This window comes from Miscanthus floridulus, chromosome 16 (genome assembly GCF_019320115.1).
Source record: "Miscanthus floridulus cultivar M001 chromosome 16, ASM1932011v1, whole genome shotgun sequence".
NCBI classification, from domain to species: domain Eukaryota; kingdom Viridiplantae; phylum Streptophyta; class Magnoliopsida; order Poales; family Poaceae; genus Miscanthus; species Miscanthus floridulus.
This window is the reverse complement of record NC_089595.1, coordinates 23,437,617-23,459,918: the sequence shown is the minus strand read 5'-3', so window position 1 is coordinate 23,459,918 and position 22,302 is coordinate 23,437,617. Positions and strand designations below refer to the sequence as shown.

At 45.0% G+C, this 22,302-nt stretch overlaps 1 protein-coding gene across 2 annotated transcripts; it reads left to right on the top strand.

The window, feature by feature from the left end:
* The first annotated feature begins 17,381 nt into the window (after nucleotides 1-17,381).
* On the top strand, nucleotides 17,382-20,369 carry LOC136512015 (peptide chain release factor 1, mitochondrial-like). Of its 2 annotated transcripts, none has more exons than XM_066506025.1 (11): nucleotides 17,382-17,598; nucleotides 17,804-17,904; nucleotides 18,039-18,137; nucleotides 18,226-18,409; nucleotides 18,510-18,558; nucleotides 18,636-18,714; nucleotides 18,863-18,937; nucleotides 19,020-19,097; nucleotides 19,211-19,369; nucleotides 19,648-19,743; nucleotides 19,820-20,369. In XM_066506025.1, the coding sequence occupies exons 1-11, from the start codon at nucleotides 17,457-17,459 to the stop codon at nucleotides 20,006-20,008; spliced, it is 1,251 nt and encodes a 416-aa protein (XP_066362122.1). In that variant the 5' UTR covers nucleotides 17,382-17,456; the 3' UTR covers nucleotides 20,009-20,369. The 2 variants fall into 2 exon arrangements, with proteins under 2 accessions (XP_066362122.1, XP_066362123.1); XM_066506026.1 differs by having other exon boundaries at nucleotides 17,561-17,598; nucleotides 18,035-18,137.
* The last annotated feature ends 1,933 nt before the right edge of the window (nucleotides 20,370-22,302 follow it).

Here is a 22,302-nt window from a genome sequence, read left to right as displayed (position 1 = left end):
GGCATGTCTTCGACTTACCCAAAGTGGTAGGCAGCTAGGATACACCCATTTCCCCTGATCTTCTTCATTGCTCCTAGTATGTACCTTGAAATGTTCAACTTCTCATTGTCCATCAGTTTCTTCCTGTGTGCCTCTCTCTATCGCTTGGTTAAGTCTTTTATGGTTGGATGATTGTCATTTAGGTGGTAACCAATGATGATTCTTTGAGCAATATGCATTGGAGATAGATAGATAACATCAAGTTTTAGTTCCTTGGATATATAGGCCATCAACCTGCAAGGACAAGCCATCATGGCATATATAAGTAGTCTTGACCGATTCAAAGGCAGGTGATATGTGAAACTCACAATTCATCACTTACATAGAGAACAAGGTGACTTGGGCGATGTCAAGGTCTTGTTCCCACAGTAGTCTGCACATGTCGTGGAAAACCATGGGGAGTTCTACATCATTGCCGGGCAAGTGGAAGTACTCTGCCACAACCTTGACTAGAAAACCATGCAGGCCAGCTTTTGCCGCTTCCATGTACCAAAGATGAAACCTCCTTGTCTCCCACCTTTCCTCGTTGACGAGCTGGGCCTTGGTTATCATGAACTTCCCATGCTCGTAATGGCCGAGGTAGTCATCCAATTCAGGAAATAGATGGAAAGGTGATCTCGGCCTAGGATAGAAATGTTAGTACCATATTATGGCAAAGAAAAGTTATTAGCAAATTATGCTCACCGCTACCATACCTTTTGAACTCAAGTGAGTATGTGAGCTACCCTTGGTCGCCTTTAGTCTTCGCCGGCGGTGGAGGACAGTGGCTTGTGCTCGCAATGGCAGCAGGCGGTGTCTTTGCCCCCAGTTCCTCCGTGCCTCCCGGTCCTTTGCTCGTGCCCTTAGACGGACTGCCAGGAGGTGGAGGTGGACTTGTTGTTGGAGGAGGAGAACAAGGGTGAGGGCTTGTGCCTCGGGGTGAGTTCCTTCCCTTGTCATCCCCGCCATTGCCTTCGTCATCGCCGTTGCCGTGATCCAGATCATCGGGGGGACAAGATCCGGCAACGGATGGTTGTGATGCTGGTGTCGCTGTTGGCGTAGAAGTCGGCGTCGAGAGAATGATCTCTATGTCGTCCTTGTTCCACAGGACTTCGGAACACATGGTAGCTCCAAGGATCCCAAATCCATCCCAATTTATCAAAATTCATCCCAATTCCATCTCAATTCATCCAGGCATTATGCTTAGTCAAAAAAACATCACAAGTAGCTGCAAGTTGAAAAAATCATCACAGGCAGCATATAGGCAGTGGCATTGCTCAGATTACTATTGAAGTTAGGCATCACATGTAGTAAGGGCATCACATATGCCATTCATCTCAAGTAGGCAGCAATAGTAGAAAGCCATTTGCTCAGTTCAAATTAGGAAATAGAAGGCATCACATGCACTGCTCAGTTCAAATTAGGAAAAAGAGTAGGCACTGCTCAGTTCAAATTAGGAAATAGAAGGCATCACAGGCAACATGCACAATAGGAGCAGTAGCTGAACATTGGCAGTGGCATCATTGGCGGTGGCATCTGCTCAGTTCTCAATTAATTGCATCATAGGCAGCAATTCGAATTCATCACAGGCAGTTCCAATTCATCACAGTTCCACGTGTAGAAATAGGCATTGCTCAGAAATGAACACAGAAGGGAGAAATCACATACAGTTTCAAACCTCAGAGATGGAGCCGGGGAAGAAAGGAGCGAGCACAGTGCTAGGGTTCCGGCGCGTGGACAGAGGCGGTGGCCCTTGGCGTCGATGTGGTCGACCAAGGTCAGCGGGGGCGACGGCGGCGGCCCTCGGTGTCGGTGGCCGGAGCTATGGCTCCGGGCTCCGAGGACGGGGGCAGGGGTCACCGCGGAGGAGCTCGGCTACGGGGATGGCGGTGGCCCTCGGTGTTGGCGGCCAAAGCTATGGCTTCAGGCTCCGAGGACAGGGGCGGGGCACGGGTACGGGGGAGGAGGACTGGGGCGGGGGTCACCGCGGAGGAGCTCGGCGGCGGGGATGGCGGCGACAGCGCTAAGTTTCGGTAGCCCTTTGGGGTTGAATTCGAGGGCGCAAAAGGCTTAGAAAATTTGGGCAAGTAGCGGCACATATATAGCCATGGATTAACCGCGGCAGGCAATATAAGCCACCCAGCGCAGTAAATGTTTACTGCAGCGGGCACCTTAGACTGCCCGCCGCGATTAATCGATTAACCACGGCGGGCGCTGTTACGTGCCCGCCATGGTTAATAATTTATAGTATTCTATAGTAGTAGTAGGTTGAGTAGTACTAGTAGAGTAGTATTGTATAGTAGTAGTAGTAGATTCAGTAGTACTAGTAGAGTAGTATGGTTCCATGATATTAATAATAAGTTACAAAACTTGTCTTCAATAGATCGAGCTATATTATTACATATATGTCTCTGGGATACATATATCATTTTGGTGTAGGTGCTTTCACCGTCCTCTTCTCACCGTCAGGGCGGGCCCACGGCATCATCCTAGACTTGTTGAATCAGTCCTCGACGGCCTTGATCTTCTTTGGATGATCGGTAAAAAGCTCGAGCTCTGCGTAGTTGTTGTATTGTTCGGGACTCTACACCCCATCAGCTCCTAGAATCCGCTGCTTTCCAGACACAACCACATGCCTTTTTGGGTCCTCTGCATATATATATAGTAGGCCACTTGCGCGACATTGGTTGCTAGTACCCACGGGTCATCTTTGTAGCCGATACTTTTGAGGTCCACGGTGGTTAGCCCATAACTGTCCACTGCAACCGCATTCAGTTTGACCCACTGGCAACGGAAGATGGTTATGTGTAGGTTTTGGCCATAGTCAAGTTCCCATATTTCTTCGACTTGCCCATAGTATTGCCTCCTCTGGCCCGTGGACTCTTCTTCGCCCTTGTATCGAACACCGCAGTTCTGTGCCGAGCTCTTCTTGTCCTTGTCTTTTGTGTGGAACCTATAGCCCTAGATGTCATACCCTTGCCATGTGGTGATTTGGCTGGATGGGCCTAACACAAGCCTCTTAACGGTCTCCGTATCTTCATCAGGGCATCCTTCAAGGGGTATGTGTTGCTCTTTGAGCCACTCTATGAAACTGCTCGTGATGGTTCTGGACCCATGCCTCCGTGCGTTGTCCATCATTAGTGGTGCGGATCTCTTCCAGGTGCTTTTCAATGTATTTCTCCATGCTCACTAACTGATGAAGGATGCTGTAATGAGCTTCTTGCACCGTTCGGTTTGCCACATCGGTGCGTACTTTTCGGCCTGTGCACCCCATCCCTGAGGTTTTGCCTTCGTGGTGATGGACAGGCAGCCCAATCACCCTCCCATCTCTTATGTACCTCATACACCAGTTCACGGCCTCCTCCGTTGTGTATGCCTTGATCATAGAGCCCTCTGGGTAAGCGCGGTTATGGACATATCTATTGAGGGTGGACATGAACCGCTCGTACGTCCACATCTTGTGTAGGTACACGGGGCCCAGTTGATGGATCTAATTAACCATATGCATCATTAGGTGTGGCATAATATCAAAGTAAGATGGTGGAAAGCACATCTCAAGCTGGCAAAGGGTCTCCGCGATGAACTCCTTTAGGGCAGGCAGCTCAGCCTTATCAATGACCTTCTGGGTGATGCGGTTAAAGAAGTATGACATCCGTGTGATGACCATCTTCACATACTCTGGACGGATAGCCCTAATCGCAATTGGTAGGAACACTGTCAGCATGACGTGGCAGACGTGTGAGTTGTAGCCGGTCATTATGAGGTCTTTCATGGAGACCAGGCTCTTGATGTTGGAAGAGAAACTAGTTGGCACCTTGATACCCCTAAGCAACTTAAGAAAAGCCATCCTCTCATCTTGCGTTAGGTTGCAGGCCGCACCCAGGATATCGACTTTACTATTCTGAGGCGGTCCCGGGTGAAGGTCTGGCCTGATGCCCAGATTGACAAGATCCATCCGTGACTTGATACCATCCTTTGTCTTGCCCTTGATGTCCAGTAGGACACCGATCATGCTTTCGAAGACATTTTTCTCTAGGTGCATGCAGTCGATGGCATGGGGTGTATTCAGTGTTTTCCAATACGACAGGTACTTGAAGAAAATTGACTTCTTCTTGAAAGGAACGGCGGCGGGGACTTCCTCCATCTGGTCCCGCTTTCGCTTCCTTGTCTGCTTGGTCCCCTCTTCAGGCGACTTCTTCTTCTTTCCAAACTCCACCTGATCCATGTCCTTGACCATCTCATACACCTTTGTCCCCCAACTAGTCTACGTCGGTTGATCACGCTGCGGCTCGTCCTGATTGTCAAAGTATTTGTTCATAATACTTTTTCTATACCTGTGATTTTTGGCGAGGAACCATCTGTGCCTCATGTACACCATCTTATTGGATCCCTTAAGGTAAGTGTAGCAGGTCCCGTCGATGCAAATTACGCAGCCGGTCTTCCCTTTGATCTACCCCGATAGTGAGAAGAGACCGGGGTAATCGGTGATGGTGACAAAGATGATTGCTTTTAGTGTGAACTTCTCCTTGCGGGATGCATCCACCATCTGGACCCCAACATCAAATAGTATCTTCATTTCCTCCATGAACGGCTCCAGGAACACATCTATATCGTTGCCGGGTTGCTTTGGTCTGAAGATAAGCATGGTCAGCATAAGGTACCTACGCTTCTGACATAGATGGGGAGGTAGGTTGTACATGGTGAGCACGACGGGCCAAGTGCTGTGCGAGCTGCTAAGCTCACCGAACGGGTTCATCCCATCAGTACTCAGTGCGAACCTAACATGTCTGGGCTCCTTGCCAAACTCTGGGTAGGCCTCGTCGAAATCCTTCCACTGCTTGCCATCGGATGGGTGCCGTAGCTTGCCATCGTCTTTTAGGCGGTCAGCTGATGCATGCCAGGACATGAGCTTGGCATCGTTTGGGTTCCTGAATATTGCACGCAGGCGATCGGTCACGAGCAGGTACCACACCAACAGTGCTGGACTTTTCCTGTGCGTGTAACCCTCTTCTTCATCGTCCTGTAGAGCCGAGATCTGTTTGGCCGCACTGCTCTTCTTTGCCCCCTTCTTGTTCTTCTTCCGACCACCCCACAAGCCTCCCTCGTCTTCCGCATCCACACGACAACCAGCATTTTTCTTGTACCGACTAAAGCCGTAGTGCGAACAACTCATCAAATTCTCATACTCATTGCCCCGATACAGGATGCAGTGGTTAGGGCATGCATCAAACTTTCTAAGCTTCATCGCCACTGGCCAGATCAGCTTCTTGGCCCGATAAGTATTAGCGGGCACCTTATTAGCCATTGGGTACGTGATGGCAAGGTAGCTTAATAACTCATTGAAGCTAGTGTCAGACCAACCATGACGAGCCTTCAACATCAACATATGGAAGTTAAAATGGAGCGCCGTGCACTCCTTCGGACAATCATCGCCGTCCTTATAGAGAGGATCAACTGCTGCCTGCTTCAACTCTCTAAAATTCTCCAACCACTTTGGGCAACCCAACACAACGTCGTCTTCATCGAAGTGTTTGACTAGATCTTCAACAAGTTGCACATCCTCGGGTTGGCTCATAGTATCTTGACAATCCCCACCGTTGCCGGCTTCATCGGCCATGTCTTGCATTAGATCATACACTGTGATGTAATCACGACAACTGTTGTCATTGTTGGCTGGCGCAGCTGTTGCTGAAGATGATGAGGAGCCGGGTGCTCCTAAAGGATCTTTATTCACCGGTGGTGCTGTCGTCGTCGGCATCGAAGAGCTCACTCCAGATGCACCGCCACTCACACCAACTCTTTTACCGTGAAATGTCCAGACTGTGTAGCCCTCAACAAAACCATACATGATCAAATGAGTTTGCACCTCGCTGTCTCGGTGGGCTTTCAGGTTCTTGCAACGAGAACATGGACATATGGTTGTCATCCACTCCAGTCTCTCATGGTGAGCTTTGCCAGCAGCAATAAACTTCCTTAATTCAAAGAGGTACCGTGGATCATTCACTCTATTGATCCGGTACATCCATTCCGACCTATCCATCATACCTGCGAACATTATCCATCACAATCAACAAATAAAGAAGAATTAGGAGAAATTGATGATTTTTACGTCCAAAATCATGAAAAAGAGAGGAAATGATGATGTGAAAGATGAAGCATGCATCTATGATGAATCTAAAGTTAAAGAAATACATGACATCATTTTTCCATTAAAATTGATCTAGATCTAGATCTAGATCTAGAGAGAACTCTAGGTGATGGAAATAGAGAGAGAGGATGGAAGGAGAGAGGGAGAGCCTTTATGAACCTCTTATGATGTCCTTCTCCCTCAAATCCAAGCCCTTCAACTCAAATCAAAAGTTTCCTCAAATTTTAGGGCAAAACCTCCCCCCTGAGTTTGAGAGAGGAAGACCCGTGGAGAAGATGAAGGGGTGGTGCTGTGTATTTGTACAGGCTTTACCGCGACGAGCAAGATAAAGTGTCCACCTCGGTAAATCAACTCTTTACCGCGGCGGGCAGTTTAAAGAGCCCGCCACGGTAAATCGTATTAACCGCGGTGGGCGATTCATACCGCCCACCGCGGTAAATAACGATTTCCTGTGGCGGGCAAGTAAGGTGGCCCACAGCGGTAAACCCATTTCCCACAGTGGGCGCCTCGGTGGCCGTCCTCGTTGGCCGGCCACCGGTTAACCATGGCGGGCAAAAGAGGTGCCCGCCACGGAGCCCATTTTGGCCACGCTGCGCAAATTGATTCTTGTAGTAGTGGATGGAATGCTAATCCTTGGTTACATCTTGCCCAGGCAAACCCCGGTGCATAACCTCTAATATTCTGCACTTTCTTTCATGTTGTGCATTAAGTTTTGAGGAGTTGAATGAAACCCACTTACATATACATATATCCTTATCCCATGAGTCTTACTAGTATGACAGGATCGTGTAGATTGCTATGCTACAGGATCCGATAGAAGTCAAGTGATTACCTGTCACTCGCGAGAGATAGGAAAGATATTATTGTTGTTATTATATTACTATCACATGGAATATATATGGAGGATAATTGGAGACCGGGCGGAATGCTACTTTGGATCTAGACTTGGTTAGGCATTCGAGCGAGGCTCGGATTGCACTTGTTCCATCTGTGTCGATCGATTACCGTTAGTTGCTATGGATGGTGGTCAGGTCACAGACTTATTATCCTGAGCACATACTTGCTTATGGGAGCAGGAAGACTTGTCATTCTCTTGTCTTGGGTTTTGGCTCTTTCCGGACCGACTTTTAGGGGTGGGTATTAGGTGGAGGTCTAAGCACCATACCGAGACCGGTCTCGGGTGTAGGAGGCTTGAAGTCCAAGTTTGGATGGGGACCTTGACCCCTTGATAGGAGGGAGATGAGTTGGTTCCGTTTGTGCCTGGGATGCAAGCGGGGCGTGTATTTCAGGGTACCCAGCTGGGATACATTAATTCGCAAATCATTGTTTATCTGAAATGGTATCGACTTGACTATGGTCTAGCACCATAGAAAGAACTAGAACTTGGAAGGTGATAAAATGGTTCTGAATGCTTATTCACATGCTCGAAAGTAGCATAGGAGTTTACCTATAATGATTAGCTAATTAACTAAAAACAAATGCTTAAAACTTGGAACATAAGGATGCACTATTAGTAATGCTTCTTGCAAAGGCAATAAACCAATAAGCCAAAAAGTCTTGCATATTCTTGGAATCTTTGATTTTTTCCCGTCGGGTAAGTCTTGCTGAGTACAATTGAGTACTCAAGGTTTTATTCCCCCTGTTGTAGGTGACATGTATGGTTGAACTACACTTGTGTGTAGAAACTTTTTGGTGGGCCCAGCAAGGATTTTCTGACGTTGCTGACGTAGAGTTTATTCAAAATTTTCTTTAAAATGTTTTGCAAAGGAAAAACTTATAATATGTTACCATTCCTTGTATGTAAATGTTCCTCGTGTAGCTTTAACCTTGTAGTGTATGAATTTTTATTTCCGCTAAAACTCTGATAACATGTTTAATTCCGCTATTGTATTAAACAATGTAAGAAATGGCTAAAAAGGTTGTAAGCTTTATACTCTCATTTATAATCCTGACGGAAAAATATGGAATTTCAAGTTCTCCCTTAGGGTGTGCTCGACAGAACGGCTTGATTTAGTGCACTTTCTGGAGTGCTTAGTGTTTAATGGAAGACAAGTACTCCTGGGAGGCATTAGATTAGGCGGTTATGTCACACCCTGCATCTTCACTACTAAGATAAAAATGTCGGCTTAGAGATTAATTATTACCCGACAAAGCGATATCTTCTCATGTAATGACCCTAAGTCAAAGCGTTGCAATAGAACAATAGTTAGGATCTTACAAAATTTGTTATATTTAATGGAAAAACACTTAATAAACATTTCCTAAAACAATTATAATAACAACTCCATCACATCATACTAGAAATTATGTGTATATTGTATTTCTCCCGTGACTTATGTGGATCGCGTGTTTGGTACATTGTATCATCACAAGTTGTCTCTTTACATCTGAACGGGGGAGGGTTAATAGCAAGAGCAAGTACAAAGTACTCAGCAAGCATATAATAAACCAAATCAAATACATGCTTAGCCATTTGTCATATCCATTCTCAACTAGATCATTTATCAAAAAGGTGTATATTTAGAAAATAAGTTAACAAATCTATTATCACCCATATAGTGAGATAGAGTCAACTATAGACTCCCGTAGCCTCCATTCCAAGAGACATGATGTAAATTCACGATCTAATCCTACGCAGGTTTGTATCACTTTACCTTACCCATGATTACCCTAACCAATTTTGCATCACACTTCCTTTGGTGCGGCTCATAGCCAAAATATCGAACTTTCCCCATTTCCATATATTATACATCCACATCTTTCCACGTGCGCTAATATATGCGCCTAGGTGTACTTCATCGACACCTGAATGAGGATTTCATTACCCAAGCCTCTCATCACTTACCATAGGGAGTATATAACAATATTCATGGGTACCAGACTCGGCTCGTCCCAAACGAGTTTATGGTGACACGGTTTCATATGACACACATAATGAGTGAGAGGGGTGTAGTCCTTATATGTTCATACTCGCATGCAGAGAGAGCATGACCCACCGTAATTCACCATCACATTCCATGAGCTCTCTACACTGAATATTCGATTATCATCCATTATCCATCATAATCATCATGTTCTTTCAGTTTAATTTAGAAAATAGTGTTTGATGCAAGTGTTTTGGAAATGAGTTTGTTTATAAAAAAATGATGTATTATCTACATGACTTGCCTGTTCCTCAAAATGTCTCCCCTGTCCTTCAATGTTTTAACTTGCTTCCTGTAATTATAATATTATATATATATATATATATATATATATATATATTGGAATTTAGCAAAAAAAAATACACACAAATTTATACATTATGTCTACGTAGCCATGTGGCTTATTCTACATACAGTCAAGATATATACTCCCTCTGCTCTAAATTATAAGTCGTTTTGACTTTTTTGGTACATCCATTTTGCTATGCATTTAGATATAATAATATGTCTAGATACATAGTAAAATAGATGAATCAAAAAAGTCAAAACGACTTATAATTTGAAACGGATGAAGTATTTCATTAGTCTCGAATTTTAGCTTTGCTATGATTTAGGGCTCGTTCGTTTAGAGTAGTTCCTGGCCGGAACCATTCCCGCTGAACTCTGCTACGTGCAATTTAAATAAACGTTCCTGGCCGGAACGGTTCCGGGACCTCAATCCCCGGGAATCGAACAGGCCCTTATAGGAAATATATTAGGGAAGATTCCTTCCCCCGTTTTACACGTGAGCCGTGCTCTATACTACTTCATCCATTCTAAATTATAATTCGTTTGATTTTTTTGACCCCAAGTTTAACTATTCGTCTTATTTAAAAAATTTATATAAATATAGTCAAATTTAAGTCATGTTTGAAAAGCTTTTGTTAATAAAGCAAGCCACAACAAAAGAAATAATATTTAACATAAATTTTTAAATAAAACGAGTAGTTAAATTTAAGATAAAAAAGTCAAACAAACTGTAATTTGGAACTAACGGATTTAGTAGTACAGCTATGAATACTAGTACGTGAGTCCGGCTTATGACCTTGATCCTGGCCGCAACTTCAACAGATTGGGACCGGAGCTCGGCAAGCGGCCTCATTTGGGAGCTCAAGACTTCACTTGTGTAATTTTGTTTCTAGGGATGTGGCGTATAATCCCCGGTCATGTAATCTAGTTGCTCGTTCTGTAGCTGCGCTTTTGGCAGGTCTCAGGCCCTGTTTGGTTGAGCTGTGGCTGTGGGAAAAAGCTGCTGTGAGCTGTGAGCTGTGAGCTGTGGAAAAGCTGCTGTGGGCTGTGAGCTGTAGAAAAGCTGAAAGCTGTTTGGTTAAACAAGTATAAAATATACCTTTTATCTTTATCTCTCTTGAAACAACTATGGAAGAGCTTTTTATTCCACCAATTTCGAAAAGCAGAAAGCCAAAAGCCAAAAGCAGGGTCAACCCAGCTTTCAAAAATGAACTACGGAAAAGCAGCTGCTTCTGAAAAAGCGCCCTCCAAAAGCAGCCCCTTTGGTTGTGCTTTTGGCTTTTGGGGCCAAAAGCCAAAGCCAAAAGCCCAACCAAACAGGGCCTCAGTCCGGTGAGCTGATTTGAGCTGATTCCGTTAGAGACAGCTTTTCAACTTGGACGAAGGACTCCCTGCGTCTCTAAATAACTATCGTTTTCGTTCCCGAGAAACAACTTTCACTAAATATATGTAAAAAAATATTCATATTTATGGTACAAAATAATATTGTTAGAGAGATCGTTGAATCTATTTTCAAATAAATTCATTTGGAGGTACAAATGTTACACGTATTTTCTACAAATTCAACTAAAAGCGACATTTATTTAGAAACGGATGGAGCACTGTTGACCAAAGATTTGGTCGGGTGATTTCGCAACTGAGTCTCCCATGTTAAAAAAAAATAGTAGCTCCTAAACGCGTAATGAAATGCCTTGCGACAAGGCCCTCCGCGTCTCCCTCCATCCAGTAGGAGTCCACCACAATACTAGCACGTGCATACTTGTGAAGGCCCAAAGAACTAGCAAGGCAACAGTCTCCACTCTGCACAGTAAAACACACACACACACTCCACTCTACAGTCTTCTTTCCAACTCTGCTTCATTCCCCACCCCCTTGGTTCTTCATGTTGCAACTCCCGCCGCCGCCAAGCTGTTCGGTTGATGTTTTTATTTTTCTGGCTGATAAGCCGACTAATGCTGTCAGTTGCAGCAACTCTCGCCGCCGCCTAGCTATTCGGATGATGTTTTTATTTTTCGGCTCATAAGCCGAGCTATTTGCAGCAACTCTCGCCGCCGCCTAGCTATTCGGATGATGTTTTTATTTTTTCGGCTCATAAGCCGAGCTATTAAGTTCAAGCGAACGAGGGTGGGGAATCTCGCCACTAATCACCTCTCTGCTGCTCTCCTGACTACCCCGAAGCTACACATGCTGTTTCCCCCTCCGATCTGGCCTTCTAGTGTTGTCTATTTGGGGACCCTAGCTCTAATGCTCTGGCTGCTAAGGCGTACGCGGTTTGTGCCTATGCTCGGGTGCATGGTCGTCGCCCTTAGGCCATGTTTAGTTCCATTAAAATCCAAGCTTTGGCACTATGCAAAAAGAAGATTCTCCGTCACATTAAATTTACAGTACATGTATGGAGTACTAAATGTTGACGAAATCAAAAAACTAATTGTACAGTTTGGTTGTACTTTGCGAGACGAACGTTTTGAGCCTAATTAGTCAATGATTGGACAATTATTACCAAATACAAACGAAATACTACAGTAAGATACAGGGCTACAGCATTTCCGGCGGCGCCGATTCCGCTGGCAACTAAACGCGGCCTTAGTCGTGTGGTGGTACAAGGCAACGCCGGATGTGTTCAGGTGAGCAAGGTGAGTTCCTAGCCTGGCATCTCCTCCCTAGAATGCCCTGTCCCCTCCCCTGTCTAGCTTCTGAGCTGTGTCGCGGACTCTGTTCCTACAAGTTGGGTCTGCTGTGATGGTGTGCTACTGAGATAGTGCCATGATATTGATGGGGTTATGATGTGCCTAGAAGCTAGATGCCCGTGATGTTATGGCTCAGCTGTGGATTGACCAGGAGTTGTGATAGGGATGGAGACTCCTGTTGGTACTCCATTCAGTGTATTTGCCCATGCTGGCATTGGAAGATTATGTCTGGGTTCTTTTGTGGCCCTTATGTGGCTTTGAAATGGCTGGAATGTGGTGATTGCAAGTGGGATTGTGTAGAAGTGAAATTATATGTGATGGATGGTAATTAGCTAGATGACGAAACCCAAAAGCTAGAGGTGCCGGTCAGCTCTAGCCGGTCCTGGTATCTTAGTGAGCTATGTGAAGTGATAATACTCTTGGGTCTGACGGCAAAACTATAACTAAGTTATGCTTAGCTTACATGATCAGTTATCGATTTCCGTTCCGTGAGCAGGAAAAATTGGATATTGTATTGTTGTATAAGAAGTGCATGTGTATGTGTTTCTTGCCAAACACCAAGAGGTTTTTATTATGTGCTTGTACAATACTGTAATATATTTGTTTGTTATCAATATAGTTGAACATGTGACTCATATAATCTTTGTACTAACCTGGGTAGTTGGTGAGTGTCATATGAGATGGAGAAAAAATAAACTGTTTGTTCTTAGCTATTTGTTAATTAATGATTATTAGCCTTATCATTGTTCATTAAGGTTAGGAAAAAAGTGGGGGTGTTACAGGTAAGATGTAGCAAATCGAGTCATAGCTGGTCTGACAAGATCTCCACCAATCTTCTCTCTCATTAGGTCAGGTATCCTCCCATGCTTGTACAAAAATCTGCACACTGCCCCAATTGATGACAGTGTTGAACTCATTTATCCCGCTAATGTCTTGCAGTAACAAATTTGGACAAAGGGCAATACAAGGTGTCCAAAATAAAAGTGGTATCCTCTCTATTAGAATCCTTCCAGCTGCCTTGAAGTTGTCCCCATTGTCTATGACAACCTGCACCACATACTCCTTCCCAATCTTGTCAACTTGATGCTCTAACAATTCGACTAGCATTTATGCATTAGCTATCTTACTTGAAGCATCCACTGAACCTAGGAAGAAGGTCCCTACTGGACTATTGGCAAGAAAGTTGATTACTGGTGATGGCTCATATCCATTCAATTATCAGACATGAGGGTGCGGTCATATTCTTTCCAACTCTCCTCATGTTTCTTTCTTAGTTCTATTGTCCTATTGCCAGCCCTTTCAAGCAGTGGTTCCCTAATATCATGGAAGGATAGTGAGCAGTACCTAGGTTCATACTGTCCAATGGACTCAAGCATTAGCTCGTAGTTTCTCAAGTTAATGACATTGAACGGTATATCATTTTCATAGAAGAAATCAACAACGGCCTTGTTCGCTTCTCTTATAATCCGTACTTTTCAGCTTCTTTTTTCAGTCGGAACTATGTTTTTCTCTCACAACAAATCAGCCGGAACAGTGTTTTGGCTTGTTTTTTCAGCGAAGCGAACGGGGCCAACATGGTCATCGACAATTTGTTTAGGCTCCTTATCTTTCTTTGTGCAATGCTCTATAGTGGGCTGAGAAGTCTTGGATTTATGCATTTCTGCAACTACTTGTTTTGATGCCCTACAAAGTTTGGAACTAACGGCTTGGTGTTGGTGTTCTTTTGAGTTGCTGCGTTAGTTTGACCAGCAACCACAAAGGAAGTGATGGTAGCTTGAGTTGTTCTCTTCTTTGCTTGTGATTGTGCTTTCTTGATTCTTGTCCTAGAACTTGGTACTTTTGCTAGTTCAACTTCAGTAACTTGAATCGCAAAAAAAAACCTTCAGTAACTTGATCTTCTTCATTTGTTTCTTGTTCTTGTTCAGCAGCTTGTTCACCATCTTCAGGAAGTCCCACGAATATAGTCCTTGTATGCTTCTTCAAGCAAATAGCCATCTCTTGCCCAACTATCTCAGGTTGTTTTCACTTCTCTACATCCCCATAACCCTAGCAAGGTGCTGCTTGAACCGTATGATTTCTGCAGGAACCACCTTCTAAAAATGCACTAAAAAGTCCTTATTTGTCGGATCTGGCTACCACCCATACTTCCATCCTAGGTCTTGAGATTGAGCCTTCCTCTTGGGATCTTGGTCTTGGGTAGCAAGTTATGGAGGCAGTGTTGCTATAGCCTTTTCTACAAGGGATGCAACATATGGAGATTCATGCAACTGATGAGCTTGCACCAGCACCTCCTACTCCTTCAAGGTTAGGCTCAGGCATGATGACTTCCGCTACATGTTGATGCATTCGATTTTCATCTACATAAGTGAAAGCTCTAGTTTGGTTTTGGTGAATTGATGAAACCCTAAGTGTTAACCTAGTTTATCAAGTGATCATAAGATAGGTAGCACATTCCAAGTGGTGAAGCAAATGAAGATCATGATATGATAATGGTGATGCCATGGTGATGATCAAGTGCTTAGACTTGAAAAGAACAAAGAGAAAAACAAAAGGCTCAAGGCAAAAGTATAAATGGTAGGAGCTATTTTGTTTTAGTGATCAAGACACTTAGAGAGTGTTATCACATTTAGGTTCGATAGCCATACTATTAAGAGGGGTGAAACTCGTATCGAAATGCGGTTATCAAAGTGCCACTAGATGCTCTAACTCATTGCATATGCATTTAGGATCTAGTGGAGTGCTAACACTCTTGAAAATGTTTTGTGAAAATATGCTAACACATGTGCACAAGGTGATACACTTGGTGGTTGGCATATTTGAGCAAGGGTTAGGAACTTCACCGGCGGAGTGTCCGCCCGTAGAGTGCGGACAGTCCAACGGTGCCACCGACGCCCTATACAGAAAAAACGGAGGTCACTGTAAGTGACCAGACGCTGGTCTTGGAAGGACCGGCGCGTCCGGTCAGTAGAAGCAGCAAAGACGCTGGCGTCAGTCTCTGACTGGACGCTGGGTCACTTAGTGACCGGACGCTGGAGGGCTGCGTCCGGTCTCGCTGACGTGGTAGTGCACAGAGGAGACGCCGAGTGACCGGACACTGGGTGAGTCCGGTCGAGCATGACCGGACACGTCTGGTCGAAAAAAATCGTTTCTGGATGCTTACTGGAAACGACCGGACGCTGAGGTCCAGCGTCCGGTCGCTTTGAGCTGCTGCGTCCGGTCATCACTTAACCGTTGAGATCGAGCGATCAACATTTGAAGAGAGGGGACACGTGGCACGCATCGCGTGACCGGATGCTAAGGTCTAGTGTTCGGTCAATATGATCAGAGCATCCGATCACCCCGTGTTGTGCCCAGTGAAGGGGTACAATGGCTCTATTTCGTGGGGGCTTCTATTTAAGCCCCATGGCCGGCTCAAGCTCACTCTCTTGGCCATTTGCATTAACATAGCAACCTTGTGAGCTTAGCCAAAGCTCTCCCACTCATCTCCATCATTGATTCATCATCTTTGTGAGATTGGGAGAGAATCCAAGTGCATTGCTTGAGTGTTTGCATAGAGGCACTTGGTGTTCGTGTTTTGCTGTGGGATTTGCTTGTTACTCTTAGTGGTTGCCACCACCTAGATGGCTTGGAGCAGCGAGGATCGTTGAGCGGAGGTTGGTGATTGTCTCCAGCTCTAATCGTGGTGATTGTGAGGGGTTCTTGATCTTTCCCCGGCGGAGAGCCAAAAGGTACTTTAGTGAATTGCTTGTGGCTTGTGTGATCCTCATCTTGTGTTGGTTATGTGGCACCCTATTGAGGGTTTGACGTGTGATGCCAATTAGCACGTGAACCTCCAAGTGAGTGAATCGCCATAATGAGGAGTAGCTTGCCGGCAAGCAAGTGAACCTCGGTAAAAATCATTGTGTTCATCATTTGATTCCAAGGTGATTGGTTTTCATTGATATTGATTCTTGTGATTGATTGGTTCACTCCTCGATATGGCGGTATAACCATCTTGCTCTCTCTCTCTCTCTTTACATTACCGCAAACTAGTTGTCAAGCTCTTTAGTGTAGCTAGTTGTGAGAGCTTGTTAGTTTGGTTAGTGTGACTCTTTAGTTAGCTTTTGAGAGCACACTAACTTAGTGTAGTGACACAGCTTTTGTGTGGATAGAAACTATATAAACTAGAATTGTGGTAGGTGGCTTGCATTTTTAGTAGGCTAGCGTAACACTTGCTTCGCCTCATAATTGTCTAACCGATTTGTTAAGTGTTGTTGTAGAAATTTTTATTAGGCTATTCACCCCTATCTAGCCATTAGGATCTTTCAACAAGTTCTATGAAGAAACAGAACATCAAACTTTAAGCAGAGTGCAGAGGACAAGAGACGATAGAGGTGTGAGTGTGACCTAGTAATGACTCAGCTTCAGAGGAGGAGCTCATTTTTGTGCTCCCTTGGACCTGCAGCCTGCAATTAGGGAAGAGAATCGGCGAGCTTCCTTGTGGCATGCGCGCCCACGACCTTCCCTTGACCCTGCAGCAGGAGGTAGGAGAAGGCAACAGGGCTGCATGAGGGAGGAGGAAGCAAAAGGACAATAGGAGGCAGCAGGAGGTAGGAGAAGGCAACATGGAAGATGTAGGGACAGACAGCTAAGAACCGAAAGGGAGGAGGGGAGGGAGGATGGAGGACGGGAAGAGATCCAGCTACACACGTAACAACTTTGCAGTCGACAACTAAAGGCTACAAGCTACAGGGTGAGGATTGAGGTGAGTGAAAGAGTGGGAGAGGTATAGATGAGAAACCCTAATGGACTTGGACCGAATAGAGCTAGCCCAGTAAGCTGAAGCAGCCCACCTGCCTATTTGATGTCTAGTCGGTCAGGGCAACTAGTCAATGATTAATCGGATAACCAGGTTTCTAAAGTGCTAGATATCGATCACGGCGATTATCGTGATTAATCGAATGACCATATAACACTGCTCCTAACATAAAAATAAAAAAAGAACATGTGTATATTTTTTTAATAATGACAATATGTCATCTATCATCGTAAAATTGAACTTAAACTTCAACTATACGAGGACAAGCAAAACAAAAAAAAGGGACTAATTTCATTCGAGAGATTAGTTTCAAACAATTGAGTAAAATGAGCCAAAGGTTTGTTAGTCAAACGGCAAATTATACTATTTGGGCCATAAAATGAATTTTCCCTTTTATTTAACACAAAAACCATGACTATAACACTAGAAATACCTCCATATACGTCGTAAGCTCAACAGAAGGCGGAATTTTTGAAGCACGTAAACATCATGTAAGAGGCGCTTTCTAGCTCTTTTACTCAAACGACCGAACCCGAAGGCAACAAGCACTGGTAGTCACACTTCACTTCCGCCGCCGCCTGCCCGCCGCCGCGATGCAGCATCACCTACGCCGATGCGGCGGCGGCGCCCTCGCGGCCCTACGACGGCTCCGCCACAACGCTTCCTCTGCCGCAGCGTCGCCTCCTGCGGCCTGGATTCGCCCCTGCCCTCCTCCACGACTCTACTCCACCACCGGTGAGCACTGAGCACCTCTCATCCCCCTCCTTGCTTCGTCCCCTCCTTCAGCTTCGAGTTCGCGCGCGATAGTATGGTTTGCTGTGTATCACTTGATAACTTGGCTATTTTTTTAAAAAAAAATGCTTCAAGAAGAGCAGAACGCTCTGGAAATCTTGTTTCAGTCCCCTTGTTTTTTTTTTTTTTTTTTTTTTTTTTGCATCAGAGATGAGCCAGCAGTTGCCTGCGAAACTAGTGGGGATCATGGAGCAGAGAATGAAGTTGATCGAGCAGAGGAGCGCGTACCTCCAGGAACAAATCAACCAGGTAATTTCAGATGGGCAAGCTTCTCTTTGATGATTTCAGTTATGAACAAGAGCGGAACGGCTTATCACTGTGCGAGAATTTTAAGATAGACTAGCTGCAATAGCCTTGATGTGAGTTGGTGTTAATGAAGACAGCCAGCCGCCTCGCCCGAAGAGTACTCGAGGGCTAACAAGGAGTTCCGCAAGCTGGAGAGCACCATGGAGTTGATCAAGGAGCTGAGGTCAAAACAGGAGGTTGTGATCCGGTTACATTTTTGCAAGATGCAACCTATTGTATGAACTATTGAGGATCCAGAGGAGTCTATATATGTTTGTATTGTAGGAAATTGAGGGTCTTAAATCTTTGGTGACAAATGCTCGTGAAGAGAAAGACATGCGTGAGATGGCAGCAGAGGAGCTTCTTGAGGCTGTTGAGGAGGAGAAACGGCTGCAGAATGAGCTGTTTATATCATTGCTTCCAAAAGATGAAGCAGATGAAAGGGATTGTATATTGGAGGTGCGGGCAGGTAAACCAGATCTTGCCTTGCATACACATGAGCACAATTCACCTTTCAGTTTCACTCTGTTATTGGGCTACAAGTGATTGACGTGGTGTCGTATTTGCAGGAACTGGAGGAGAAGAGGCATCTTTGTTTGCAATGGATATATTTAGAATGTCGGTTATCTTGCTCTGCAGCTAATGTATGTGATCCTCAATCAATGTTGCTAAACTCAGATTCTTCTATGTTATAGGTACGAGAAATATGCCCAGAAGAATGGGTGGAAATTTGATGTCATTGACATAATGGAGTCTGCTGTGAAAGGATACAAGGTACAACCTTTGTTAGTGCTTCCCAACTTTTGTTTGGATACGTGCACATGGTTTTTCAATGTAGCCAAGATATCGTCACCATTTTAAGATTTGGAAGCTCTCAAACTCTTAATTCATATATTTCCTATCGTTATTCATCTGTATGAAGGAAGCTAGTGGAACTATATCAGGTCCTGGGGCGTTTGGCAAACTAAAGTTTGAGAGTGGCATTCATAGAGTTCAGGTACAATAACGGACCCACTAACCATATCAATCATATTAACCTACTTAGACATTTTATAATTTGACCTGTCTACTCATGGCAGCGTGTGCCAGTGACTGAGAAATCTGGACGAGTGCACACTAGTGCTGTATCAGTTGCTGTTCTTCCGCAAGCTGATGAGGTTGCGATTCGATATAGCTTTTTTTTTTTTTGGCATGTTCCTCTCAAGTTTGTTCATCTGGACAAGTTATGGCATGACTAACAGTTATAAAATCGTTTCTTCTGAAAATGCAGGTTGATGTCCAGCTGCGGAATGAGGACCTGAGAATTGATACCTACAGATCAGGTGGCTCTGGAGGTCAGTCTGTTAATACAACCGATAGTGCTGTTAGGATAACTCATATTCCAACCGGAACAGTGGTTGCAATCCAAGATGAGAGATCACAGCACATGGTAAGGGTCTCGGTTTTACAAAATTCATGAAAGATTTTTTTTTATGTGCACATTAAATGCCATATCTTTGGGTTTCCCTTTTAAAACCTGGAAAGCAGTAGTTCCTAGTGCTCAATTTCATGCTTTTTCACTCATGTTTCATCCATATTTACTAGTTTATTCATAGCCTTGTTGTCATTAGTACAATCGCATTATTCGTAGCTTTCAAGTCCAATGAACTGAGTCTGCGCAAGTCCTGCCCATTATAAAGAAACTAACATGCTAATTTATCCCTATAGAACAAGGCCAAAGCTCTAAAAGTTCTCCGAGCGCGACTGTATGAGTTGGAGAGGCATAGACTCCATATGGACCGATCAAAGCTTCGATCAGAACAGGTAATCTAAAATCGAAATTTCTATCTCACATGTTAAGTTGTTAACTACTGCCTTCCTGGGCCTAACTTTTTAGCAGATTGGAAGTGGTGACAGGTCTGAGCGAATCAGAACATACAACTTTCCACAGGGCCGTGTCACCGATCATCGTGTTGGAATCACACATCACTCCATAGCAGATGTCATGGAGGGGGAGAGCCTGGACGTATTCGTTGATGCACTCGTGCTTCAAGAAGAGATGGACGCCATTGCTTCATTTGGCGCATAACTAGATTATAAACCTTGCAACAGTGAACCATGTCATGAACAAAATAGAGATCAATGAAAACAATACTGAGCAGTCCACAAGTGAAGACAAGATAAACTTCCGGATTTGCCTGTGCATCGTGTCCTCTTTTGGCATCTGCTAGTTTTTCATAATGCTGAATTTTAATGTAGGCATATGTTGTAGTTGTAGCCCATAATGTGTCGCTCATCCAATTCTTTCCAAACTACAGCTGTGCCGGCAATGTTTGGTTCATTCTTTCCAAACTACAGTTGTGCTGGCATAGTTTTGTTATTCATGAACATGGTGTGCCTGACTTATCTATGGGCAAACATGTTTATAAGTGATCCTCACTTCAGCTTCAGTAAGATGTTCTGGGATATACATGATATGTTGACACTTGAGTTCTGTTGGAAAATTGGAATTTTCCAAGTGTGATGATTTGCCAATGAACCATCAAGTTTCTTAATGAAACTTGGTAAACGATTGACATGTAGAATGTGGTTAACGAGACAGGAGCCATTCTGATGTAAATTCTATCTGTCGTATAAGATTGCAAGCTTTAGGTTAAGAACATAAATTTTCGACAGAACAAAATATATAAGTGACACGTTGAAATGGGAAATCTGTATGACTACACAATTGCATCCCATGAACACCATCAATCTCTGTCAATGAGCTCGAACAAAACGTACAAGAGGCATATACCGAATGGGGTGGGAGATCTGCATCACACACAATTGTATTCCATGAATACGATCAATCTCCCTTTTCTTAGCAATTTTGACAATGCAATGAGCTTTAGAATTCACTTCTTATGAAGGAGATGCGCGTGCAGACAGCACCATGAACCAATCAACCAAGCACTTAGGTACAAATCCACAGCGCAAGAACAGATGAGCAATAGGAATGCTCGTCGTTCTAAAACCCTGCTGTTCGACTAGGGCATAGCACTAGTCTTCTGAGCCTAGCTCCGTCGATAAACAACCAAAGCCATCTGCGACACAATTTCGAAGCTGGAGAACACCTGGTTGCATTTCATCTCGCAAAATTTATCCACCAGCAAAACATTTCGTCACTACGAATAAGGGGGTGTTCGGATCCGGTGACTAAAATTTAGGAGATATGTCGGGAGTATGTTGCATAGGGTATTCGAATATTAATAAAAAAAACAAATTACATAATTCGTCGGTACTCCACGAGACAATTTTTTTTTAAGTCTAATCAATCCGTCATCAGCATATGTTTACTGTAGCAAAACATTGTCAAATCATGAACTAATTAGGCTTAAAAGATTCGTCTCGTAAATTAGTCGCAAACTATGCAATTAGTTTCGTAATTAGTCTATATTTAATACTTCATACATGTATCCAAACATTCGATGAGACATCCCTAAAATTTAGGAGGAGCACCCAAACACCCTCTAAGAGAACAAATCGGAATACAGGATGCAGACCAGCATCCATAGGATGGAAGGATCATCTAGCATGTCAAGAATAGGATTTACGGTAAGGAGACTCTGAAATGGGGATCCTAACACTCTGCAAGACCACTACACTCGAAATTTCAGTTTCTCCTCGGATTGTTTCGCTGCACAGAAGCGCAATGGAATAGGGAGGATGAAGAAGCAGATTACAGCACCAACAATCTACTATTGCAAGGTCCCAAACAGCGGGGGGCGATCCTTATCCTCCCTCGGTGGTGGCGCAGAACCTGCAGGAATTTCACAGCAATCAGTGAACAGAGAGTGACAGATTGGCTTCCCAGCTGCAGTGGTTCAATGTAACAAAATCGCTCACCTTGCGCTTCCTGTTTCACGACAGGCTTCTTCTCCTCCCTGTATGAGGGCGTCGGCAATGGCACCGAGGTGGCTGCCGCTGCAGCAGCCGCTGCCGCGGCGAACGCCAGTGCAGGCTGCTGCATGGCGTTGAGCTTGAGCAGCTTGTCCTTGTCCCTATTGGCCTCGGGCTTCTTCTTGGGAGGCGGGGGCGGGGGCAGGGTGGCTTCGGGCTTCTTCTTGGGGGCTGGCGGCTGGGCGGGCTTCATCTTGGCGTCCCTGGCCTCCGCCTCGAGCGCGCGGAAGGCGGCGTCGAGCATCTCGCGGGAGCGCTTCCTTGCCGCGGCGGCCGCGGCGACGCGGCGCTCCGCCTCCTCGCGGGCGGCGGCCGCGGCGCGGCTGACGGAGTCGTGCGCGAGGCGCGCGGCCACGAGGAGGACCCGCGCGTCGCGCTCCTGGAGCGGGCGGCGGCCGGGCGCCGGCGCGAAGGAGAAGGCCCTGCCCTCGGCGGCGGCGGCGC

Bases quoted from the DNA above. Each gene is read 5' to 3' on its own strand.
- LOC136512015 (XM_066506025.1), top strand. From the start codon at position 17,457: ATGCAGCATCACCTACGCCGATGCGGCGGCGGCGCCCTCGCGGCCCTA. The intron at 18,715-18,862 runs GTACAACCTTTG...ATCTGTATGAAG, and splicing joins CTGCTGTGAAAGGATACAAG to GAAGCTAGTGGAACTATATC. The intron at 19,370-19,647 runs GTAAGGGTCTCG...TTATCCCTATAG, and splicing joins ATGAGAGATCACAGCACATG to AACAAGGCCAAAGCTCTAAA.